This window comes from Phyllobates terribilis, unplaced genomic scaffold (assembly GCF_046119375.1).
Source record: "Phyllobates terribilis strain yellow unplaced genomic scaffold, ASM4611937v1 Scaffold_2__4_contigs__length_985480577, whole genome shotgun sequence".
Taxonomy (NCBI): domain Eukaryota; kingdom Metazoa; phylum Chordata; class Amphibia; order Anura; family Dendrobatidae; genus Phyllobates; species Phyllobates terribilis.
Window position 1 is genome coordinate 367,757,510 of NW_027362762.1, and position 24,125 is coordinate 367,781,634.

At 43.2% G+C, this 24,125-nt stretch overlaps 1 protein-coding gene across 11 annotated transcripts in view; it reads left to right on the plus strand.

The window, feature by feature from the left end:
• The window catches only part of DMD (dystrophin), a 3,940,859-nt gene that overhangs the window by 944,760 nt on the left and 2,971,974 nt on the right, over window positions 1-24,125 (plus strand). For all 11 annotated transcript variants that reach the window (XM_073664716.1, XM_073664719.1, XM_073664714.1 and 8 more), the window contains exon 6: window positions 5,871-6,043. In XM_073664716.1, the coding sequence (XP_073520817.1) occupies window positions 5,871-6,043 (173 nt within the window). The remainder of the gene's footprint in view (window positions 1-5,870; window positions 6,044-24,125) is intronic.

Consider the following 24,125-nt stretch of genomic DNA (forward strand, 5'->3'; position numbering starts at 1 on the left):
TGGCGTCACTACCATGCGTGGCTCACAAGGAGAGATCAGCTGCCGGAAGTCACTGCTCCCCACGCTGAGACTGTGTGCGCGGGAAGCAGTGACTTCATGCTCCTTCATAGACGGCACACAGCGTAGCCGCAGCGCGGCTCCTGCTGCCTGGCTATCACCTGTGCCCGCTTATTAAAAGCCATGAAAATTCACCCCCGTGGAGAGAGGTTGAATATTCATGCCCTTTAACAGCGGGCACAGACGATTCTTGCAGCAGCAGGAGCCGTGCTGTGGCTACACTGTGTGCCGCTATTAAGGAGCAAGAATATTCAGTGCTCCCCACGCCCCATGCTAAAGAGCAGTGAATATTAATTTTCTTTAGCAGCAGGGACAGTGTAGGCTCCAGCGGGTGGCTGCTGCCTCCTGTGCCCTGCTCCTCCACTGCTACCACTCTGGTCACACCCAATATATATATATACACCCCCCAGGGGCATACAAAGGAATCATGGGGCCCCATAGCAGAAGTTCTAATTGCCCCCCCCCCAAAAAAAGAAATATATACAGTACAGACCAGAAGTTTGGACACGCCTTCTCATTTAAAGATTTTTCTGTATTTTCATGACTTTGAAAACTGTACATTCACACTGAAGGCATCAAAACTATGAATTAACACATGTGGAATTATATACTTAACAAAAAAGTGTGAAACAACTGAAAATATGTCTTATATTCTAGGTTCTTTAAAGTAGCCACCTTTTGCTTTGATGACTGCTTTGCACACTCTTGGCATTCTCTTGATGAGATTCAAGAGGTAGTCACCGGAAATGGTTTTCACTTCACAGGTGTGCCCTGTCAGGTTTAATAAGTGGGATTTCTTGCCTTATAAATGGGGTTGGGACCATCAGTCATGTTGTGCAGAAGTCTGGTGGATACACAGCTGATAGTCCTACTGATTAGAATGTTAGAATTTGTATTATGGCAAGAAAAAAGCAGCTAAGTAAAGAAAAATGAGTGGCCATCATTACTTTAAGAAATGAAGGTTAGTCAGTCCGAAAAATTGGGCAAACTTTGAATGTGTCCCGAAGTGCAGTTGCAAAACCAATCAAGCGCTACAAAGAACTGGCTCACATGAGGACCGCCCCAGGAAAGGAAGACCAAGAGTCACCTCTGCTTCTGAGGATAAGTTTATCCGAGTCACCAGCCTCAGAAATCGCAGGTTAACAGCAGCATAGATTAGAGACCAGGTCAATGCCACACAGAGTTCTAGCAGCAGACACATCTCTTCAACAACTGTTAAGAGGAGACTTTGTGCAGCAGGCCTTCATAGTAAAATAGCTGCTAGGAAACCACTGCTAAGGACAGGCAACAAGCAGAAGAGACTTGTTTGAGCTAAAGAACACAAGGAATGGACATTAGACCAGTGGAAATCTGTGCTTTGGTCTGATATGTACAAATTTGAGATCTTTGGTTCCAACCACCGTGTCTTTGTGCGACGCAGAAAAGGTGAACGGATGGAGTCTACATGCCTGGTTCCCACCGTGAAGCATGGAGGAGGAGGTGTGATGGTGTGGGGGTGCTTTGCTTGTGACAGTGTTGGGGATTTATTCAAAATTTAAGGCATACTGAACCAGCATGACTACCACAGCATCTTGCAGCGGCATGCTATTCCATCTGGTTTGCTTTTAGTTGGACCATCATTTATTTTTCAACAGGACAATGACCCCAAACACACCTCCAGGCAGTGTAAGGGCTATTTGACCAAGAAGGAGAGTGATGGGGTGCTACGCCAGATGACCTGACCTCGACAGTCACCAGACCTGAACCCAATCGAGATGGTTTGGGGTGAGCTGGACTGCAGAGTGAAGGCAAAAGGGCCAACAAGTGCTAAGCATCTCTGGGAACTCCTTCAAGATTGTTGGAAGACCATTTCCGGTGACTACCTCTTGAAGCTCATCAAGAAACGGCCAAGAGTGTGCAAAGCAGTCACCAAAGGAAAAGGTGGCTACTTTGAAAAACCTAGAATATAAGACATATTTTCAGTTGTTTCACACTTTTTTGTTAAGTATATAATTCCACATGTGTTAATTCATAGTTTTGATGCCTTCAGTGTGAATGTACAATTTTCATAGTCATGAAAATACAGAAAAATCTTTAAATGAGAAGGTGTGTCCAAACTTTTGGTCTGTACTGTATATTTGTCTGTGTCACAGAAGAGGAGATCTCACAACTTTCCAGCCTTTACACAATAATTTTCCCCCTGCTGAACTCCTAGATTCCGTTTTCATTGCCCCATAAAGTGTGATTCCAACAAAAGTGCACCCCAAACACAGTATGATACCCCCAAGGTAATTTCCTCCACATGCACAGTATGATGACCCTACTGTGCCCCACCTCAACTCCCAAGGCAAAGTATGGTGACCCCAACACAGTATGATCCCCCAACTGTGACCCCCAAAGCTCTCCATACACTATAATGTGCTTACATACAGTGTAATGGCCCGCACGAGCCCTCCAAATAGTATAATGGACCCCCACAAAACCCTTCACACTGCATAATTGCTTTCATATAGTATAATGGCCCCCCACATAGCCCTCAAAATATTATAATGGCTCCACAGCCTTCCATAGAGTATAATACACCACCGATAATCCTCCATATAGTATAAAGCGCCCCCCATAATCCTCCATATAGTATAATGCGCCCCCCATAATCCTCCATATAGTATAATGATCTTCCCATGGTCCTCCATAGAATATAATTCACTCCCCATAGTCCTCCATACAGTATATTACACACCCCTTAGGGTAAAATGCAGCCCCCATATAGTATAATGTACCCCACAGTCCTGCAGCATTATGGGCACCACGTACTCACTGATTTTAAAATGCCATATATTTTAAATAAGCCGTCCCGAGTATAAGCCGAGACCCCTAATTTTACCACAAAAAAATGGGAAAACGTATTGACTTGAGTTTAAGCCTAGGGTGAGAAATGCAGCAGGTAAATTTTCCCATCCTGGTATGTGTGGCACCCCCTCATCCCCCAATCCTGGTATGTGTGGCCTCCCCAATCCTGGTATGTGTGGCCTCCCCAATCCCCCAATCCTGGTATGTGTGGCCTCCCCAACCCTGGTATGTGTGACCTCCCCAATCCTCCAATCCTGGTATGTGTGGCCTCCCCAATCCCCCAATTCAGGTATGTGTGACCTTCCCAGTCCCCCAATCCTAGTATGTGTGACCTCCCCAATCCCCCAATCCTGGTATGTGTGGCCTTCCCAGTCCCCCAATCCTAGTATGTGTGGCCACCCCAATCCCGGTATGTGTGGCCTTCCCAGTCCCCCAATCCGGGTATGTGTGGCCTCCCCAATCCGCCAATCCTTGTATGTGTGGCCTTCCCAGCCCCCCAATCCTGGTATGTGTAGCCTCCCCAACCCCCCCAATCCTGGTATGTGTGGCCTCCCCAATCCTGGTATGTGTGGCCTCCCCAATCCTACTATGTATGGCCCCAATCACTGCACACATAAAATAATAAACACTTATAGTCACCTTCCTTACTCACCTCTGCTCCAGCGAAGAGTCATGTCTGTTGCAGTTCATATCGGCATCTGAGCAATGCGTGCTCTCAGAAGCCGAGGTGAGCTGCTGTTGCCGGCACATTCACGCTTCTCCATGCCGGGACTATGCCCATGGGAGTGGAGAAGAGGGAATATTCATGTCCCTTTAGTAGCGGGAACATGCGTTAGCTGCAGTAGCGGCTACTGTATGTGCACCGCTCCTCTGCCGCCGCAACCTCTCTCCTCCCCAATACTCACCTATCCTCCTGGTTACCACGCTTTTTGGGGCCCTCCCGGCTCATGGGCCCCCTTCCGGTCACGGGCCCCATAGCAGTGGCGTGGCCTGCAGCCATTGGCAGTACGCCACTGCACCCCCCCCCTCAACATTTGGTCTATAAGAAAAAATTTTGGAGGAAAAAGGTGCATCTTATAGTCTGAAAAATACGGTATATATTGTAGTGCGGCGGTGTTCACACTGTGCAGTAATGAGGCAGTGACCCAAGGAAAGTCCAACTTAAAGGCTTTTTTTCAGCAAGAACTCACAAAGTAAAGGTAAACGGTATCCTCCGGATCGCACCCGGGTCGTAACACAGTCCTTTTCCAACCCATTATCGAGGGCGACGGCACAGCCGGGTTGCGCTGAGGTGTGCCAGGAGTTTTGCTTCCCTTGGCTCTGTGTTCAGCTTCACACAGGCCTGTGTTGCAGAGCCACCTGCTCTGCAACTTGTAGAGAAAACACTGAACCACCCAAACCTTGGCCACAGATTCCTGTTTAAAAGCAATGAGCCACCTGTAAGACCCGGGCTGGAGGAAATGGACCGCCCCACTGCCATTCCTGTAGTCCACTCCAAGAATAAAAATCTATGCCAGGTGATTCCCGTCACTGCCTCACAATATATATTTATATTATCTTTTTATTTATTTTTTCAAAGAAAAAGGGGCCTACTCCACCCTGTCAGTGTTGAGCTGAATTCACATAAACAGTGAACTTCTCCAACCAGCCTCAATTGCAAATTAAGGACACAACTTAAATCTCACTAGACTTGGTCATGCCATGATTTTTTCCTCACAGATCTGAGGTCTGTATAAAGAATAGCCCATGTGCACTAGTATGCTGTTTGTATGCCGACTGAAAATATTCCTATGTGAACTTAGCCTTAGGACTCACTCAGTCGTCAGTGATTTTTCATGCATGCATAAAAAAAAAACATAGTGGTATAATAGTCATCCGAGCTTCTTCAGTTTTTAGTCAATATGTTAGTTTTAACAGTCAGTGTTTCATCAGTGATTTCCATATATGAAAAAATTAATTGAAAATCAACTACTATCCATTTCAATGAGAATAACGGACAGCACACAGACTACACACTAATGCCATCCATGTGCCATCTCTAATTTTCTCTGAATCATAGATTTCTATGGGTAATTTTGATTAGAGATTAGAGAAAAAAGACATGTTGACTTGATTTTCATGTAAAAGAACTGTATGTATCCTGGGAACTTAAGACATCCTAGTATGAACCTGAAGAAGATCCAAGTGATGGATTGAAAACGTGTTAGTTCACATCCTCCCTCTTTGAATTTTAACCGCTGTCTTTTACTGTAGTTTTAAATGATCTTTAATACATTTCGTGGATTTCATTCTGTTTTCTATGGACAGCACCATATTGCGCCATTTTGTTCTTACTCCTTCCATTCCCCCTAAAATAACATTTTATTGGAACACATTTGTAGTTAGAATTTATTATTATTTATTATCTTTACTGCATATTCGTAGTAATATGAATATTTTGTCCCTAGACTGTGATATGTACTGGTATACATGGTTTTAGGTTAAATTGTAAATATAAGACATTACAACAAGTGATAAGCTTTCCAATAAAAGGAGCCTTAGAAGAGACCTTAGGTACCCTTCAGTAATTTTCTGGCATGTTGCAAAGTATGTGAATAACCAGTTTACTATATAATTTAATTTTCTTTTTTTTCCCCCAAGAATAAGATATTTTCTAGCACTAACTATTTTTCCCTCAAATTATTGTACAAATGACAGCAGTACTTAACTTATGGTTCTCTCCCTCCAGGATTCTGTAATAGGGCACTCCTGTAAGTTTTATTTGTGACAACAGGTTAAAGCATCTTTTTAAGCTTACCATTTTAATATATGATAGCTTATTTTATATTTTATTACTTCCCCTTGAATCATGATAATCTGGGTGATGCAGAAAACAATTTGGTGTAGGAAAATTCCACTTATATATTTCCTAGTGCTGTGCTTTAAGATAAACCGTTTATCTTGCTTTACAGTTTCAAACATTGATGGTTGTATATCTTATTCAGGTGAAGGATGTAATGAAAGGCATTATGGCTGACTTGCAGCAGACAAATACTGAAAAGATCTTACTAAGCTGGGTCCGCCAATCAACTCGCAATTACCCACAGGTCAACGTTATCAATTTCACCAGCAGTTGGTCTGATGGATTGGCTTTTAATGCACTCATCCACAGTCACAGGTACGAAAAATATTCCCTGTCCTTAACCAATTTATCACACACCTTTGTCTTGATAATACTTTTATTGATTGTTTTGAATGGTGGATGTTTGGATTAGGTTAAACTTTATCCTTTGAAGAATAAGAGCACATTGCTTGTTTGGCCACCTTTAGGTGCATATGCTTAGTCGCTGTAGATCTACCAGCACAGTCATGATGGATCCATCCAGTATAAGACTGAAGAGCATTAGGCCCTCCAGAGGATTTGATTCTGAGAGCCCACCTTTCTCCCCGACTCAAGAGCCCCATAGCAGCTGCAAGGTTTTCACTATGAACTCTCCTGAAGGAGAAGCCAGGGCCCAACGGAGGATTCTTCAGTTCTCTATTGGGCCAGTCCAGCCCTGGATCCATCCTTCCACAAAGGGACTCATCGTAGAAAACATATACCAAATGGAATATGTCTTTTTTGGTAGTCCTCTGCATAGGGAATAGCCAAAGACAAACATTATGCACACACGTACTGAACAGACAGAGGCCAAAAAACACACATTTAGCCTCCCTCTGGTAAATGGGACATTGTGTGGTTGTTAATATATAAATCAGGTGAAGTTCCAAACATATGTTTAGGTTAAGTGCACAGCTACAATATGCACTTAAGCCTACTAAATTATATGCAAAATACATGTAAGTTTCTACAATATGCACTTAAGCCTACTAAATTATATGCAAAATACATATAAGTATAAGCTATTTTCTGTCAATTACAACTGTGTGAACATAAATACAAATGACTATATTACAATCAGACACAAGTGGAATTTACTGGTATACTCACAACCACAGACTTTGGAATCACAGTGTATGTACCAGGTTTAACTTTATACATGTAAAAACCATGGTGGGATGTAAAGTTACCCTAGGTCCATATTTCTTGCCCTTCAGAACACTGGGCCTTGATTCATCAAGACCGGCATGCTAGAAAAATCTTCATGAATCAGGAACGCCGAACGAGTGGCATGAACCTCCGTGTGGTCCTGCTGTAGTAAGATTTGTGGCTTAGCAAATGCCGCCGCTAGTCAACTCATTCATTCATGAATTTGATGAGCAGCGGTTGCCATGCCCCCTTCCCGTTCCAGCTCTGCCCATCTTGGTGGAGCTAGGAGAAATTTTTGTGAAGACGAGTTACCCCTAAATTTTGTGACTTTTCAAAGCCTTCATGCCAGAATTCTGGCGCTAAAGCTTTGATGAATCAGGCCAAATGCATTCTACTTTCTGGTGCATTTGAGAAAGAATACTTCTGTAATGTTTTTACAAAAAAAAACTCAGCAAAAAAGTACAACTTGTCAGACACAAATAGCTACAGTATGGAGTAATAACAAAGCTATCCATTATATGGACTAAGGACTGAGTTTAAGTGATTATTTTTTTAACCATGCAGCCCTTGTGTTATTTCATTTTGACATTAAACTTTTTCAATGTATCATACTATTTTATGTTCGTGATTTTTAAACCCTGATAGGAAATAGTTTGCAATCTTAAAAAAAGCATACTTTTTAGAATACATTTTATGAAAGGTATTTTACTGTATGCTTTATTCTACTATTGTAACTTTTCATATTTACACATTTTATATAAAAAATAATACAGAAAAAAAATGCTAAAAATAAATAATTTAAGTGAAATGCGCATGTTAAAATTTTTCCTGCTGTCCTCCTTACAAGTACGGAATAAGTTGAGCATGATTGAACTGGAACCATTTCCAGCAGATGTTAGCATCTGCTTATATCAGCAGGTATCAGAACTAAGCTCCAATTGCTCCTGTTAACCCCTTGAATGCTGATGCTAATCTGAAATCAGCATTGGCACTCGGTTCCAAAGGGCACTTCATTCCAGGTATCCATTGGCTTTCTTTGATGCAATTGTGGGGGGTCGATGGGATGCCATGGTGGATAGTGGCCTGCTGAAGGACACCATTGCTGCTATGTTGTCACTGCTGTGAAGCACAGCTACAGGCTGAACTTCACAGGAGACCATAATTTATCTATATAATGTAATACAGTTTTATTACAGTTTATTAAACAAGAGATCATAGAATCACAGGTTCAAGTTTCCTGTTGCGACAAAAAACAGTAAAACATAATTGAAAGTCATAAAATATTAAAAATATTAATCTCATTAATCTCATTATTAATGAGAGCATTATGATGAAATATTGGACTGCAAAGGGTGCCTATGCTATTCTCGCACAGGGGCCTTCATCAGTCTGTGTCTGTTCATGACTGCTAGGATACTGTAATTATCACTAAGTTAATTTTGCTGTATTAATAATCTGCACATTAATGTCACTATAGCATTATTTTATTCAACGCTTCCCAAATGCATGGACATACTAAATATTATGCTTATTCTGAAAAGTGGCACAATCATAGTAAATTTATCCAAGTATTGACACTATAAAACTGACCTAAAAGCTTCGAAAAGTTGTGAAATTTTTGTGCAACTGTTAGTTGCACAACAATCTTGTGACTTTTAGCATTTTTACGCCAGCAGGAATCCACTCCGTCAAAATTGCAGAGCTGGGGCAGAGCCAGGGCAGGATGGGCTATTTTTTTTAACAGAATTATGGACATTATTACAGGCTAGCGACAAGGATAGGGGACATTATTACAGGATAGGGGACATTATTACAGAATTGAGAACATTAGAGGAGGGGGGACAGAATAACTATATGGGGCTAATTGTAAAGCAATATTACTGTATAAGGCAAATTGGGGGACAAAAAAAAGTGAAAAAAGTAAGAAATTGAAAAAATAAAAATAAATAAAGTTTGAAAACTTAACCACTAAAATTATGTTTTATATAATAACTGAAGTAAAAAAGAAAACCTATGCAATTAGCATAAAATATATATTTTAATATTTTCTGTTTTCTAAATCTAGGGTGCATGTTATAGTGAGAGTATTCTATAATCTGAAAAGTATGGTCATTTAACATGTACAGACAACACAGTGATGCAATCATAAATAAAAAATAGAAACATTAGAATACTGTATTTTTCTCACTAGTTCACCATACTTGGATTTTTTCCACTTTCATAACTTAACCCTTACGTTTTGTTTATTATCTGTCTACATAGCCATATAAGGACTTGATTTTTTTGTGAGATGAGCTGTATTTTTATTGGTAGCAATTTGGGGGTATATAATACAGTATATTTAGAATGTTTTATTAAGAATTTTTTTAGGGAGGCATAGAAAAACAACAGCAATTCCACTAATGTTTTTGTGTTTTTTTATTCAGAGTGTTCATTATGAGGTATGACTAACATGTTCACTTTATGTTTGTAGGTTAGTATGAGCTTACACCACTGACTCCACAGATATATATTTTCATATATTTCCTCTCTTGCACACTAAAATCAACTAGTAATGTAAAATAAATAATGACACAGTGTCATTTGGCATGGGTTGTTATTCATGTATTTACTCAATTTTAAGACCATATATCAACCAGAATTTTTTTGTTAACTTTGTCTCGAGACATAAAACCATAAAATTCAAAAATTCAAAGAAGGCAAGAGGGTGTATCCTGCTTTTTACACTTTTACACACACACATACATATATATATATATATATATATATATATATTTTTTTTTTTAAATTTAAGGCTTGAGAATTCTTCATCGAGAACAGACAAGGGATAGTCTTGTAATGAAAATGTGCAGGGATTCTGTGTGCAACAAATGAAAGCAATTTACATAAACTTATAGCATACATCATAGCCTGTACCTAAATTGCAGTGCTGAATTTTTACCTATACATTTCTTATTCAGAATTGCAATCCTGATAGATGAGAAACTGCCACATTTTAATCTCCTCTAGAATGCAACATTTATTGTCCTCTAAATTCCAGAATATTTGGCTAACATTATACAGTATCTCGTTACTTTCTCTGTATTTTAAAAATGTACATCATTTTATGATGATGATTTTCCCTAGATTGCACTACACATACTTTGGATACAAAGCACAATATTATTAGACAAATTATTTGCGAAGATCTGAGTTTGTGTGTTTTAATAATCACCTAGGCAGGTTAACAATATTTTATTCCTTTCATCCATAGTAATACAGCAATTCCAGGTAAATGTCCAAAATACAATTGTCTTAGTCCACCATTCTCCATGCGAAAGATAAAACGATGGAAGCACAGGTATCCAGTAGCACAGTCCTTTAAGAAAGTATAAATCCCGACAACATATCTCCCAACTGTAGCATGTTTATCCTGCCCAGTGGGTACTAATCTCCTGATCCCATTGATCCATCCATAGCACAGGTCCTCAGTCTCGATCCTATTCCTTTGATGTCCTTCCACACATCTCCTCACTGAACATGTGTCTTCTTTTCTCCTTCACTGTGATCCCCTGAATGAGCAGAACTGCTCTCACCCTCCCCCCCAAAGCTAAGTGTGTATTAGTGGAGGTATTTTTCTCAGGAGAAACCCATCACCTGGGTGCATGTCAGACTCCCTGTGGTGACAGCTCAGCCGGATTTACATTCAACACTCACACAATAGGCCTAGTTGCTGTTTGAGCAAAGGTTTAAGGCACCTGAGATATTAATGAGATTAACAGAATTTACATCTACCTTTGGCAACCTGTTTTCAGGCCTTATGTATGCATAAGTTCCAGCCAGCATGTCTTCCTCTGTTTACTGTCACTGAATGGAAACATTGACTCTTGAAGCTGAACACTTTACAAGTAAAACTAGTGTACATAAACTGACGAGCAAGCAGAATGTTAATAAAACACAGCACTAATAATATTAACAGAAATGTAGCTCCGTGATGGAATAGTCTTTAGTAAGTGGGCAGCTTCTCACAGTATTACTGTAAGAAATAACATTTTTCCCTAACTTATTTGATGCTGCTAGCCGGACTTTCTAATGGTGCAACTTGCACAGTAGCACAAGGGCCAAAGATGTATGAGGGCCTACTTCTACTTGCAAAGCAGCAAACAGCTTTGGCCACAGATACATAAATGTGTGCATTATGATGAAATATTGGATTGCAAAGAGACCATATACTGTTCTTGCATAGGGGCCTTCATCAGTCGGTGTCTGTTCATGACTGCCAGGATACTGCAATTGTTTCTCAGTTTATTCTGCTGTATTAATCTGTACAGTAACCTCACTATAACATAATTTTATTCAACTTTTCCCAAATGCATGGACATGCTAAATATTATGCCTTTTTCAAAAGTTGCACAATTCATAGGGGCCGATTTTTCAAAGTGTTGACACCATAAAACTGGCATAAAAGCTTTGAAAAGTTGCAAAATTTTTTTAGAAATTGGTAGTTGCGCAACAATTTTGTGACTTTTGGCTTTTTCACGCTAGTATGAATCAGCTTCTTTCAAAATTGCAGAGCTGAGGCAGAGCGACGGCAAGATAGCCATGTAGCTACGACGGCAATCAAATTCATGAAAAATTCTGTCTCTTTTACCCCAGAAAGACTACGCAGTAGCATTTCTGGTGAGGCACATAGAGTCCCACTCCCTAAAGAAGATGCAATGAATTTATTTAGTGTCGTGCTCCTCTTAATGAATTTGGCAAAATGTACTCCAGCAAGGCTACTGCAGCGTGGGTCCAGTCTTTGAGTCGGCCCCTAAAATTTTAAAGGAGTTTTTTTTTATACTATACTATATACAGTGAAGGAAATAATTATTTGATCCCTTGCTGTTTTTGTAAGTTTGCCCACTGACAAAGACATGAACAGTCTATAATTTAAAGGGTAGGTTAATTTTAACATTGAGAGATAGAATATCCAATCAAAAAATCAAGAAAATCACATTGTATAAATTTGTTTTCATTTCTCAGTGAGAAATATGTATTTGATCTCCTACAAACCATTATGAGTTCTGGTCCTACAGACCAGTTAGACACTCCTAATCAACTCGTTACCTGCATTAAAGACTGCTGTCTTACATAGTCACCTGTATAAAAGACTCCTGTCAACAGACTCATTCAGTCAGACTCTAACCTCTACAGCATGGGCAAGACCAAAGAGCTTTCTAAGGATGTCAGAGACAAGATCATAGACCTGCACCAAGCTGGAATGGGCTACAAAACCATAAGTATGACGCTGGGTGAGAAGGAGACAACTGTTGGTGCAATAGTAAGAAAATGGAAGAAATAAAATATTACCACCTTGCAAAATCTCACCTAGTGGGGTATCCTTGATCATGAGGAAGGTGAGGGATCAGCCTAAAACTACACGGGGGGAACTTGTTAATGATCCCGGCAGCTGGGGGCATAGTCACCAAGAAAACCATTAGTAACACATTACGCCTTAAAGGTTTAAATTCATGCATTGCCCGCAAGGTCCCCCTGCTCAAGAGGGCACATGTGCAGGCCCGTATGAAGTTTGCCAATCAACACCTGGATGATTCTGTGAGTTATTGGGAGAAGGTGCTGTGGTCAGATGAGACAAAAATTGAGCTCTTTGGCATTAACTTAACTCGCCGTGTTTGGAGGAAGAGAAATGCTGCCTATGACCCAAAGAGCACCGACCCCACTGCAAAGCATGTAAGTGGAAACATTATGTTTTGGGGTTTGTTTCTCTGCTAAGGGCACAGGACTACTTCACAGCATCAATGGGAGAATGGATGGAGCCATGAACTGTAAAATCCTGAGTGACAACCTCCTTCCCTCCACCAGGACATTAGAAATGGGTTGTGACTGGGTCTTCCAGCAAGATAATGACCCAAAACATACAGCCAAGGCAACAAAGGAGTGGCTCAAAAAGAAGCACATTAAGGTCATGGAGTGGCCTAGCCAGTCTTCAGACTTTAATCCCATTAAAACTTATGGAGGGAGTTGAAGCTCTGAGTTGCCAAGCGACAGCCTCAAAATTTTAATGATTTAGAGATGATCTGCAAAGAGGAGTAGACCAAAATTCTTCCTGACATGTGCGTAAACCTCATCATAAACTACAAAAAACGTCTGACTGCTGTGCTTGCCAACAAGGGTTTTGCCACCAAGTATTAAGTGTTGTTTGCTAGAGGAATCAAATACTTATTTCTCACTGCAAAATGCAAATAAATTTATCTAATTTATACAATGTGATTTTCTTGAATTTTTTTTGGAAATTCTATCTCTCAATGTTAAAATTAACCTACCCTTAAAATTATAGACTGTTCATGTCTGTGTCAGTGGGCAAAAACAGCAAGGGATCAAATAATTATTTCCTTCACTGTATACTGTCATACTGATATATAGTATTTTTTATTTAAGTCACTATTACCCATCAAAAATCATCATGTCCAGAAAAAGACATACTACATTTGCATGTTCCTCAGGTATCCATTAATTGTTGTAAACTGTTTACCCTAACAAAGTAGCCTATACTCATCTATATCTCTGCCATTCCGATGCCACCAAGGGTGGTCCCACAAGTCTTCGCTAGTTGTTTCTCAGTGAAGACACCCCATCAACCTTATGTGATCTTTGTAGCCAAACACAGTCATCCACAGTTATGAAATAGCATTAATTGCAGATAACCATTGAAGCCAGTGTTTGGTATACAACTCTCTTAGTAAATAATAGAGTTAAGAGCTAGGAAATCCAACAATAAGGTAAAAAAGCCTCTCTAATATTTAAGACTGTAACCATTAGCCATTCTGAATAATTAATAAAAAAAAAACAAAAGAGCTTTTTTAAGGAAAAATGAAACATTTTAATTTTATTGTGCATATCATATGAAAAGAAGGCTACATAAAAAAACATATTTAACATAGCCAGGTCATTGGTATCACTAAAATCACATATCATGTTGCAAATAAATATAATGGGTATGTAAATTGTAGAATTCATCAGCCATAACATCAATAGTGTGCAGCATGTTCCCAGATGATATATATATATATATATATATATATATGCTCTCTCATGGTTCTTAGTACTTTGCACAACGTACCTTATTAAGGGTAAGAATATTTTTTCTTTATAAAAAGTCTATGTAAAAATATGTTTTTGAGGCATTTTTCCTGCTACAGTCTGTAAGTCAGTAAGGAAATATTAACCTCGTACCAACATCTGTCTAATATTTATGGCACATTATGGGTGTATGGAGAGGGCTCATGGGGTGAACCTGCCCAATGCCCAGCAGATAATGCTATAACAAACAGCCAGGACCTGCCTCTAACACCCATAGCCAGAGCAGAGCTCTGCCCGCAACTGATAACCAGTTAACAGGATGCAAGCAAGGGGGAACATCATTCTATTTGTTCATTGGTGCCCTCTAGTGTTGAGCGAGCACTAAAATGCTCGGGTGCTCGAAGCTCGGGCTGAGCTCACTGTGATACTCGGGTGCTCGACCCGAGCAACGAGCCCAATGTTAGTCTATGGGAGACCCGAACATTTTTGCGGCGGCTACCCCGGCAGTCTGTAGAAAGCCTAAAAAGTGCCCAAAATGATAGTGACAGTGCTCAAATGACATGGGGACAGCATGGGGATCGCCCCTGGAAGCATTTCTGACCCCCAGGTCACTGCTGTCAACAACGTGGTCAGAGGTATTAAGCCACTTTTACAGGCTCACAATAAAACATTCAAAAACGAAAGTGAAAGTGCTTTCCTGTGAAATATGTTAACCCCTTAACGACCATGGGTCTTTCTGGTTTTGTGTTTTCCTTTTTTGCTCCCCTTCTTCCCAGAGCCAGAACTTTTTTAATTTTCGTTCAATATGGCCATGTGAGGGCTTATTTTTTGCGGGACGAGTTGTACTTTTAAACACCATCACTGGTTTTACCATATCGTGTGCTGGAAAATGGGAAAAAAATTCCAGGTGCAGTAAAACTGCAAAAAAAATGCAATTCCACAGTTGTTTTTTGGGTCCTTTTTTTACCACGTTCACAGATTGCTAAAACTGACCTGCCATCATTATTTTCCAGGTCGTCACGAGTTCATAGACACCAAACATGTATAGGTTCTTTTTTATTTAAGTGGTGAAAAAAAAATCCAAAGCTTGCTACAAAAAAAAAAAAAAATGACGCCATTTTCCGAGACCCTTAGCTTCTCCATTTTTTGGGATCTGGGGTCAGGTAAGGGCTTATTTTTTGCGTGCCGGGCTGACATTTTTATTGATACCATTTTGGGGTAGATCCAATGTTTTGATCGCCCGTTATTGCATTTTATTGCAAAGTTGTAGCGACCAAAAAAACTTAATTCTGGCGTTTAAAATTTTTTTCTCGTTACGCCGTTTACTGTTTGTTTTAATTCTTCTTTTATATTAATAGATCGGGCGATTCTGAAGGCGGCGATACCAAATATGTGTATGTGTTTTTTTTTTACATATATATATATATATATTATTTTGAATGGGGCGAAAGGGGGGTGACTTAAACTTTTATATATTTTTTATTTTTTTAAAAACTTTTTTTTTACACTTTCTGCTTGCTTCTATAGTCTCCAGAGGAGACTAGAAGCAGCAGTTGTCTGACTGCTTCTACTGCATACAAGCGATGAGCAGATCACTTGTATGCAGGAGAAATGCTCACTTGCTATGAGCGCTGACCACTAGGTGGCGCTCATAGCAATTGAGACATGACAACCACAGGCGTCTGCTGCAGATCCTGAGTTGTCATGCCCACCCTTTGGTGACCCGCGATCACGTGACGGGGACACTGATGGGAGGGGCTTAGGACTCCCGGAAGCGCGAGTTAAATGCCACTGTCAGAGATTTAGCATGTTAACAGCCGCGGGTGGATTGCGATTCCAATAATCAGCTGACATGTGCTCGCTTCAGTGCGGGCTCACCGCCGGAGCCCCCGCTGAACCGGCCTTCCCGACCTGGTGCGTACTATTACTGACCAGGTCAGAAAGGGGTTAAGGAACATCCTTTCCAGGGTATGGATGAAGGTATTTTTGACCATTCCTCTTTACAAAACAATTCCAGTTCAGTTAAGTTTGATGGTCGCCGAGCATGGATAGCTTCAAATGATCCCACAGATGTTCAATTATACTCAGGTCTGGGGACTGGGATGGCCATTCCAGAACATTGTAATTGTTCCTCTGCATGAATGCCTGAGTAGATTTGGAGCGGTGTTTTGGATCATTGTCTTGCTGAAAGATCCATCTCCTGCGTAACTTCAACTTTATCACTGATTCTTGAACATTATTGTCAAGAATCTGCTGATACTGAGTGGAATCCATGCGTCCCTCAACTTTAACAAGATTCCCGGTGCCGGAATTGACCACACTGCCCCAAAGCATGATGGAACCTCCAACAAATTTTATTGTGGGTAGCAAGTGTTTTTCTTGGAATGCTGTGTTTTTTTGCCGCCATGCATAACGCCTTTTTGTATGACCAAACAACTCAATCTTGGTTTCATCAGTCCACAGGACCTTCTTCCAAAAAGAAATTGGCTTCTCCAAATGTGCTTTTGCATACCTCAGCCGACTCTGTTTGTGGCGTGCTTGCAGAAACGGCTTCTTTTGCATCACTCTCCCATACAGCTTCTCCTTGTGCAAAGTGCGTTGTATAGTTGACCGATGCACAGTGACACCATCTGCAGCAAGTTGATGCTGCAGCTCTCTGGAGGTGGTCTGAGGATTGTCCTTCACTGATCTCACCATTCTTCTTCTCTGCCTTTCTGATGTTTTTCTTGGCCTGCCACTTCTGGCCTTAACAAGAACTGTCCCTGTGTTCTTCCATTTCCTTACTATGTTCCTCACAGTGGAAACTGACAGGTTAAATCTCTGAGACAGCTTTTTGTATCCTTTCCCTGAACAACTATGTTGAATAATCTTTGTTTTCAGATCATTTGACAGTTGTTTTGAGGAGCCCATGATGCCACTCTTCAGAGGAGATTCAAACAGGAGAACAACTTGCAAGTGGCCACTTTAAGTAGCTTTTCTCATGATTGCATACACCTGGCTCTGAAGTTCAAAGCTCAATGAGGTTACAAAACCAAAAAAAGTGCTTTAGTAAGTCAGTAAAAAGTAGGTAGGAGTATTTAAAACAAGAAAATGATAAGGGTGCCCATACTTATGCACCTGTCAAATTTTGTTTGAATGCAGATTGCACATTTTCTGTTAGTACAATAAACCTCATTTCAAGGCAGAAACATTACTGTGTCGAACAGTTATTACATATATCAAATTGAAATAGCTGTTGCAAAAACACCAATTTTTATAAAATATTAAGCTTAAGATTAATAGGGGTGCCCAAACTTTTTCATATAACTGTAAATAACCAAAAACAAAAATACTCCTCCACACCTTGGGCTATGTTCACAAGTAGCATTTTTTATGCGTTTTTGCACGTTTGTATTGCTTTCAACCGTGACAAATGCATTCACCGGGAAATGTCATTTTAACATTTTACAACCTTATCTGGCCATGTGCTGTGTGACACATGCATACAGTGCTAAAAAGACATGGGAATAGCATGGGGAAGACCCCTGGAAGCATCTCTGACACCCAGATCACTGCCTAAAAGTGTGCCCATCAGAAGTGATCCTTGCCGCATCAGAAGATGCAGACTTGCAACTATCCCCGTGCAAGTCCTTGTCCCAGGGCAGTGTTCAATTGTACCTCCCCCATAACTTGCAATACAAGCGCAAGTATGCAGCCTGCCACCCACCCACCCCCAGGCTGCAATACCATACTGCTAGCTTGCTTGCACTTGAAATTGGGCCTTTTAGGCATGTGGAGGTGGAATCTGGCCACCACGTCATGGCTGCGTCGGTAGCCTGGTATTCATACTCAGTCCCCAGCCGCCCCGCGGCCGGGTGCCCACACACAGTCCCCAGCCACGTGGGGGTGTCCGGGTGTCCATAAACGGTCCCCAGCCACCCCTATTTGTCCCGGTGCGCCTTATACACAAGCGCGCTTACCAAAACATTACCTTTGCCCTCCCCAGTGCATTTAGTGGGAAGGACAGCCTAACCACAAACACGTGGACAAGTGAATGTGGCCAGGAATGGTCCATCTCACTGACGCCTTCACACTGGGTTAATATTGTGGAAGCCAGGACACAGTTGGACACTGGGATGCAACACGTCCTCCAGACATAGAGGATTGCGGGTCCTGGGTCAATCAGGCTTCAACACAAAGTTCAGAAGGTAGACAGCAGCAGTGGTCAGCCTCCTACACAACAAGTAAATTATTCATGATCATGAGGCCATCCACCTCCTTAGCTTTCTGTTCCTTGGAATGCAAGCGCATGTATGTAGTAGCAGCTAGGCCTGAGGTGGTCAGCGTTTTGGCGCATATTCTACCTCCTTCGAGGATTGCTGGATGTTTTCCTGCTACTATCCCAGTTCTATGACTCCCGTTAAAACAAAGCTTCAGGTGATGAATGATGGATGAGGTGGTGGCAAAGGAGAAAGAGCAGGAGGAACAGGGACCATTCACATCAATATCAGGCCAACCAACCACACATGTCTTGTAGGATATGTTTCTGTACCAAAAGGAGTGGTGCAGCTACACAGTTATAAGGCATACAGTGAATGCAATGCCTTCCAAAAATTTCGAGGCACTCCAATGCCCCTTGGAAGTGACATGGAGGTCAGAGGGCCTTAACTAAACCTTTTTTCCATTTATAACAACTGGGTCTCCTGTACACTGTTGGCCTAAGCAGGGAATGGAAGGCTTTCCAAAAATTATTAGGCACTGCAATGCCCCTTGAAACAGACGTGGATTACAGCGTAGTAAAAACCTTCTACCCATTATTGGGGAGTGGGTCTCCCTTAGTGTTCGCCTATGCATTGAAAAGCAAAAGCTGACAAAAATTAGGAGGAAATGCAATGCCCGTTGCAAGAGTCGTGGAGGTTAGAGGTAATTAAAAACAACATGTCAATGCCCCTTGGAAGAGCTGTGGAGTTCAGAGTGGTTTAACAAGACGGTTTTAATGCCCCTTAGAAGAGACGTGGAGTTCAGAGTGGTTTAACAAGACAGTTTTAATGCCCCTTGGAAGAGATGTGGAGGTCACAGTAGCTTAACAAGATGGTTTTAATACCCCTTGGAAGAGACATGGAATTCAGAGTGGTTTAACAAGACAGTTTTAATGCCCCTTGGAAGAGTGGTGGAGGTTACAGTGGAATAAAAAGACAATACCAATGCCCCGTGGAAGAGACGTGGAGGTCACAGTAGCTTAACAAGACAATTTTAATGCCCCTTGGAAGAGTGGTGGAGGTCGCAGTGGAATAAAAAGACAATATCAATGCCCCTTGGAAGAGTGGTGGAGGTTACAGTGGAATAAAAAGACAATATCAACGCCCTGTGGAAGAGAAATGGAGGTCACAGTAGCTTAACAAGACGCTTTTAATGCCCCTTGGAACAGTGGTGGAGGTCGCAGTGGAATAAAAAGACAATATTAACGACCCTTGGAAGAGACGTGAAGGTCACAGTAGCTTAACAAGACGATTTTAATGCCCCTTACAAGAGCCATGCAGTACAGCATATTAAAAACATTATTACCATTATTGGGGAGTGGGTCTCCCATAGTCTTTGCCTATGCCTTCCAAGCAAAACTTGCCAAAAATTAGGAAGGGGGAACTTGCAATGTCCCTTACAAGAGCCATGCAGTACAGCATATTAAAAACATTATTCCCATTATTGGGGAGTGGGTCTCCCATAGTCTTTGCCTATGCCTTCCAAGCAAAAGCTGCCAAAAATTAGGACAGAGGAACTTGCAATACTGGCAACATGGACCACGGTCACCCTAGTGGTATAGTGGTCGAGGATAAGGAGAAGAGCAAAAAACAGCCGAAATGAGGAAGCGTATACCCATGTGTGGGTGTGAAGCGATGCATGGGATTACACCTCCCGAAATAACACAGTGGATTTGACTTTATGTTACTCTGCTGTCATTTGGTGGTGATGAGAAGTCTGGCCCAATCCAGCCCTTGTTCATTTTGATAAGGGTCAGCTTGTCAGCATTGTCAGTTGACAGGCGAGTGCGCTTATCAGTTATAATTCCCCCAGTGGCACTAAAAACACGCTCGATTTATAGCAACTGGGTCTCCCGTGCACTGTTGGCCTAAGCAGTGAATGGAAGGCATTCCAAAAATTATGAGGAACTGCAATGCCCCTTTCAAGAGCCATGTGTGGCACCCCAGGGTTCTGGTCACCACAGTAATAGAGATATTACGTCGGAGAGCAAGTGGGAGGTTTCCTGGTCAGGATCCCTTAAACATGCAACATCCTCCTGCCCCAGTCCTGGGAGGGGAGAATTCTGCCCTTATAAACTGGATCTGGGGCAGGGTTGAGTGAGTCAGAGAACAGTCAAAGTCAGAGTGAGAGCAAGGGAAAGTAACAGCAAGGAGCTCTGTAGGAGCTAGGAGCTAAAGACCAGGGGCTGGAAGCTGAGCAGAGCTCGCCCTGGCAGAAGACAATAGGAACCGGACACAGGAGTCCGAAGCTGTGAGGACTTATATATCCAGCAGCAGAAACCAGCCGGCAGGGGATTTCAGGTCCTCTGGCCATAGAAGCCCGGAGGCTCAGTCACAAGAAAGGGACCAGCACCGCCGTCGTGGAGCAGAGGCTAACAGAAGGCCCCAAGTCACCAGCTATACGGGTGAGCAATACACGGTACACTCAGGGACGTGGGCTACTTCTACCCGCTTACAGCAAGGTAGCCAGGAAGAGTGCAGACAGACGGGGAGGCCTACAACTCCACCTGGCCAGGGGAACTCCTGCTTGCTCACAGACTGACCAGGCCTCTTATGTTAGCCTGTACTCCCGGGAGGGTCTACCTTATAATCATCAGTAAAGACCCTGAACTGCACTGCAAAGACTCTGAGTCATTCCTGCTAAGCTCGTGCACCATCACCCCCATCATCCACACTCACTGCCCTGAGGCTATACTCCTCCCGAGGGGAGTTATCCCATTTTATGCTGCGCACACAACACCAGCCTCAGCGGTCTGCCTCGCAGCGGTGGTACTCCCTGACCGCAATCCACGGGTGGCGCAGTCGGACAATTAACCTCAAAACCTAAGAAAGATTGCCACTGGTTTGACCAGCCTGAGCCACGGGACCGTTTCACCGCCACGGAGACTACAGACCCCAGAGACGTGGCACCGGGTATCCCACACACGTGTACACACGGCCCAGGGGGCGCATCACATGCAGTACAGCTTATTACAAACATAAGTCCCATTATTGGGGAGTGGGTCTCCCATAGTATTTGCTTATGCTTTCCCAGCAAAAGCTGCCAAAAATTAGGACGGAGCAACTTGCAATGCCCCTTACAAGAGCCATGCAGTACAGCATATTACAAACATAAGTCCCATTATTGGGGAGTGGGTCTCCCATAGTATTTGCTTATGCTTTCCCAGCAAAAGCTGCCAAAAATTAGGACGGAGCAACTTGCAATGCCCCTTACAAGAGCCATGCAGTACAGCATATTACAAACATAAGTCCCATTATTGGGGAGTGGGTGTCCCATGGTATTTGCCTATGCTTTCCCAGCAAAAGCTGCCAAAAATTAGGACGGAAAAACTTGCAATGCTGGCACCCTGGTGGTATAGAGGTGGTGGAGGCTGAGGATAAGGAGAAGAAGATTAAACAGCCGAAACGAGGAAGCGTATACCCATGTGTGGATGTGAAGCGGTGCATGTGAATACACCTCCCGAAATAACACAGTGGATTTGACTTTATGTTACTCTGCGGTCATTTGGTGGTGATGAGAAGTCTGGCCCAATCCAGCCCTTGTTCATTTTGATAAGGGTCAGCTTGTCAGCATTGTCAGTTGACAGGCGAGTGCGCTTATCAGTTATAATTACCCCAGCGGCACTAAAAACACGCTCCGATAACACGCTAGCGGCAGGTCAGGCCAGGACCTCCAAGGCGTACAGAGCGAGTTCATTCCAAGTGTCCAGCTTGGATACCCAATAATTAAAAGGCACAGAGGAATCACGGAGGACACTGGTACGATCGGCAAGGTACTCCCTCACCATCTTTTGAAACTTTCCACTCCTTGTGAGAGTACCCCGCGCCTCAGGGCCTGTAAGCTGGGCGGGTGTCAGAAAACTGTCCCAGAACGTTGACAGTGTTCCCCTGCCTCTGCTGGATTGGAGTTGCATCTCTCTCGCCTGTACGCCTTGGTTGGGCAACGAACTGTGACCTCTGCCGCTAGCGTGTTCAGATGGGAATTTTTTTAAGAGTTCTGCAGCAAGGGCCTTCTGGTATTGCCCCATTTTTGTAGACCTCTCCACCTCAGGAATAAGAGAGTGAAAGTTCTCCTTGTAGCGGGGGTCTACAAGTGTCACCAACCAGTAATGACTGTCACCCAAAATTTTGACAACGCGAGGGTCACGGTTAAGGCAGCGTAACATAAAGTCAGCCATGCGTGCCAGACTGGTAACGGGCAAGATTTCCGTGTCCTCACCAAGATGACGACTGACCATGCTCTCCTCCTTCTCTTCCTCCTCCCCCATGTCCTCAGGCCACCCACGCTGAACCGACGGTATGACACTTGTACAGGTACTACCGTCTACAACGTATGATAGCAGCTCCTGTTCTTCCTCCTCCTCCTCCTCCTCTCCCTCATTGTCCCCCAATGCACGTTGGGATGAGATGAGGCTGGACTGTGTGTAATCGCCCGCTGCGGCTTCTTGATCCATCTCATCATACTCTGGCTGCAATGCCTCCTCTTTAATTCTCTGCAGAGAGCGTTGCAAAAGACAGACAAGTGGGATGCTGACACTAATGATGGCATCATCGCCACTCACCATCTTGGTGGCCTCCTCAAAGTTTGTCAGGATGGTACATATGTCAGACATCCAGGTCCACTCCTAGGTCTTATGTGAGGAGTCTGACCTGAATATCGACGGCCTTGTTGCAGCTGGTACTCCACAACTGTTCTCTTCTGCTCACAAATCCTTTGCAACATGTGGAGGGTAGAGTTCCAACGTGTGGGGACATCACACACCAGTCGGTGTGCCGGAAGCTGCAAACGCTGCTGCAATACACCAAGGGCGGCGGAAGCTGTAGCCGACTTGCGAAAATGAGCTGACAGGCGGCGTACTTTCACGAGCAGATCTGGCAACTCGGGGTACGATTTAAGAAACCGCTGAACCACGAGGTTAAGCACATGGGCCAGGCATGGTACGTGTGTGATCTCACCTCGCCTCAGAGCCGCCACCAGGTTACGGCCATTGTCACACACGACCTTGCCGGGATGTAGGTTCAGCGGTCTCAGCCACAGATCTGCCTGCTCTTTCACAGCTGTCCACAACTCACAAGCAGTGTGAGGTTTATCACCTAAGCTTATGAGTTTCAGCACAGCCTGTTGCCGCTTGGTGGAGGCAGTACTGCGATGCTTCCAGCTTGTAACTGATGTGGTGATATCTGAGATGGAGGCTGAACATGAGGAGGAGGAGGAGGAGGAGGATGCGCAGGAGCTGTACACGTGGGGGCAACTCTGACTGACATAGGGCCCGCAATCCTCGGTGTGGGGAGGATGTGTTCCTTCCCAAGGTCCGACTGGGTCCCGGCTTCCACTATGTTTACCCAGTGTGCCGTAAGAGAGATGTACCGTCCCTGGCCACAAGCACTTGTCCACGTGTCCGTTGTCAGGTGGACTCTCCCAGTAACTGCGTTGTTGAGGGCACAGCAGATGCTTTGGGACACGTGCTTGTGTAGTGCGGGGATGGCACACCGGGCAAAATAGTGTCGGCTGGGGACCGAGTACCGAGGGACGGCCAACGCCATAAGATTGCGGAAGGATTCCATCTCCACCAGCCTAAAAGGCAGCATTTCCAATGCAAGCAGTCGTGAAATGTGCGAATTTAGGACTGTGGCCTGTGGGGCGTTAGCTGCGAAATTCCGCTTTCATTCAAAGGTCTGGGATATGGACAATTGAATGCTGCGGTGGGACGTGGACGTGGACGTTGATGCTGTTTCTTGAGAAACTGCCATAACAAGTGAAGACTGAGAGGAGGGGGCATCTTTACATGCAGTATGGACATTGGATTGCTTTGCACACACAACAGGGGGTTCTATTGCACGCACAACAGTGGAAGAAGCAGTGGTGACACCCGCTGACACTTGTCGTGGACCCTGGGTTTCGCCCCACAAAGTCGGGTGCTTTGCTGCCA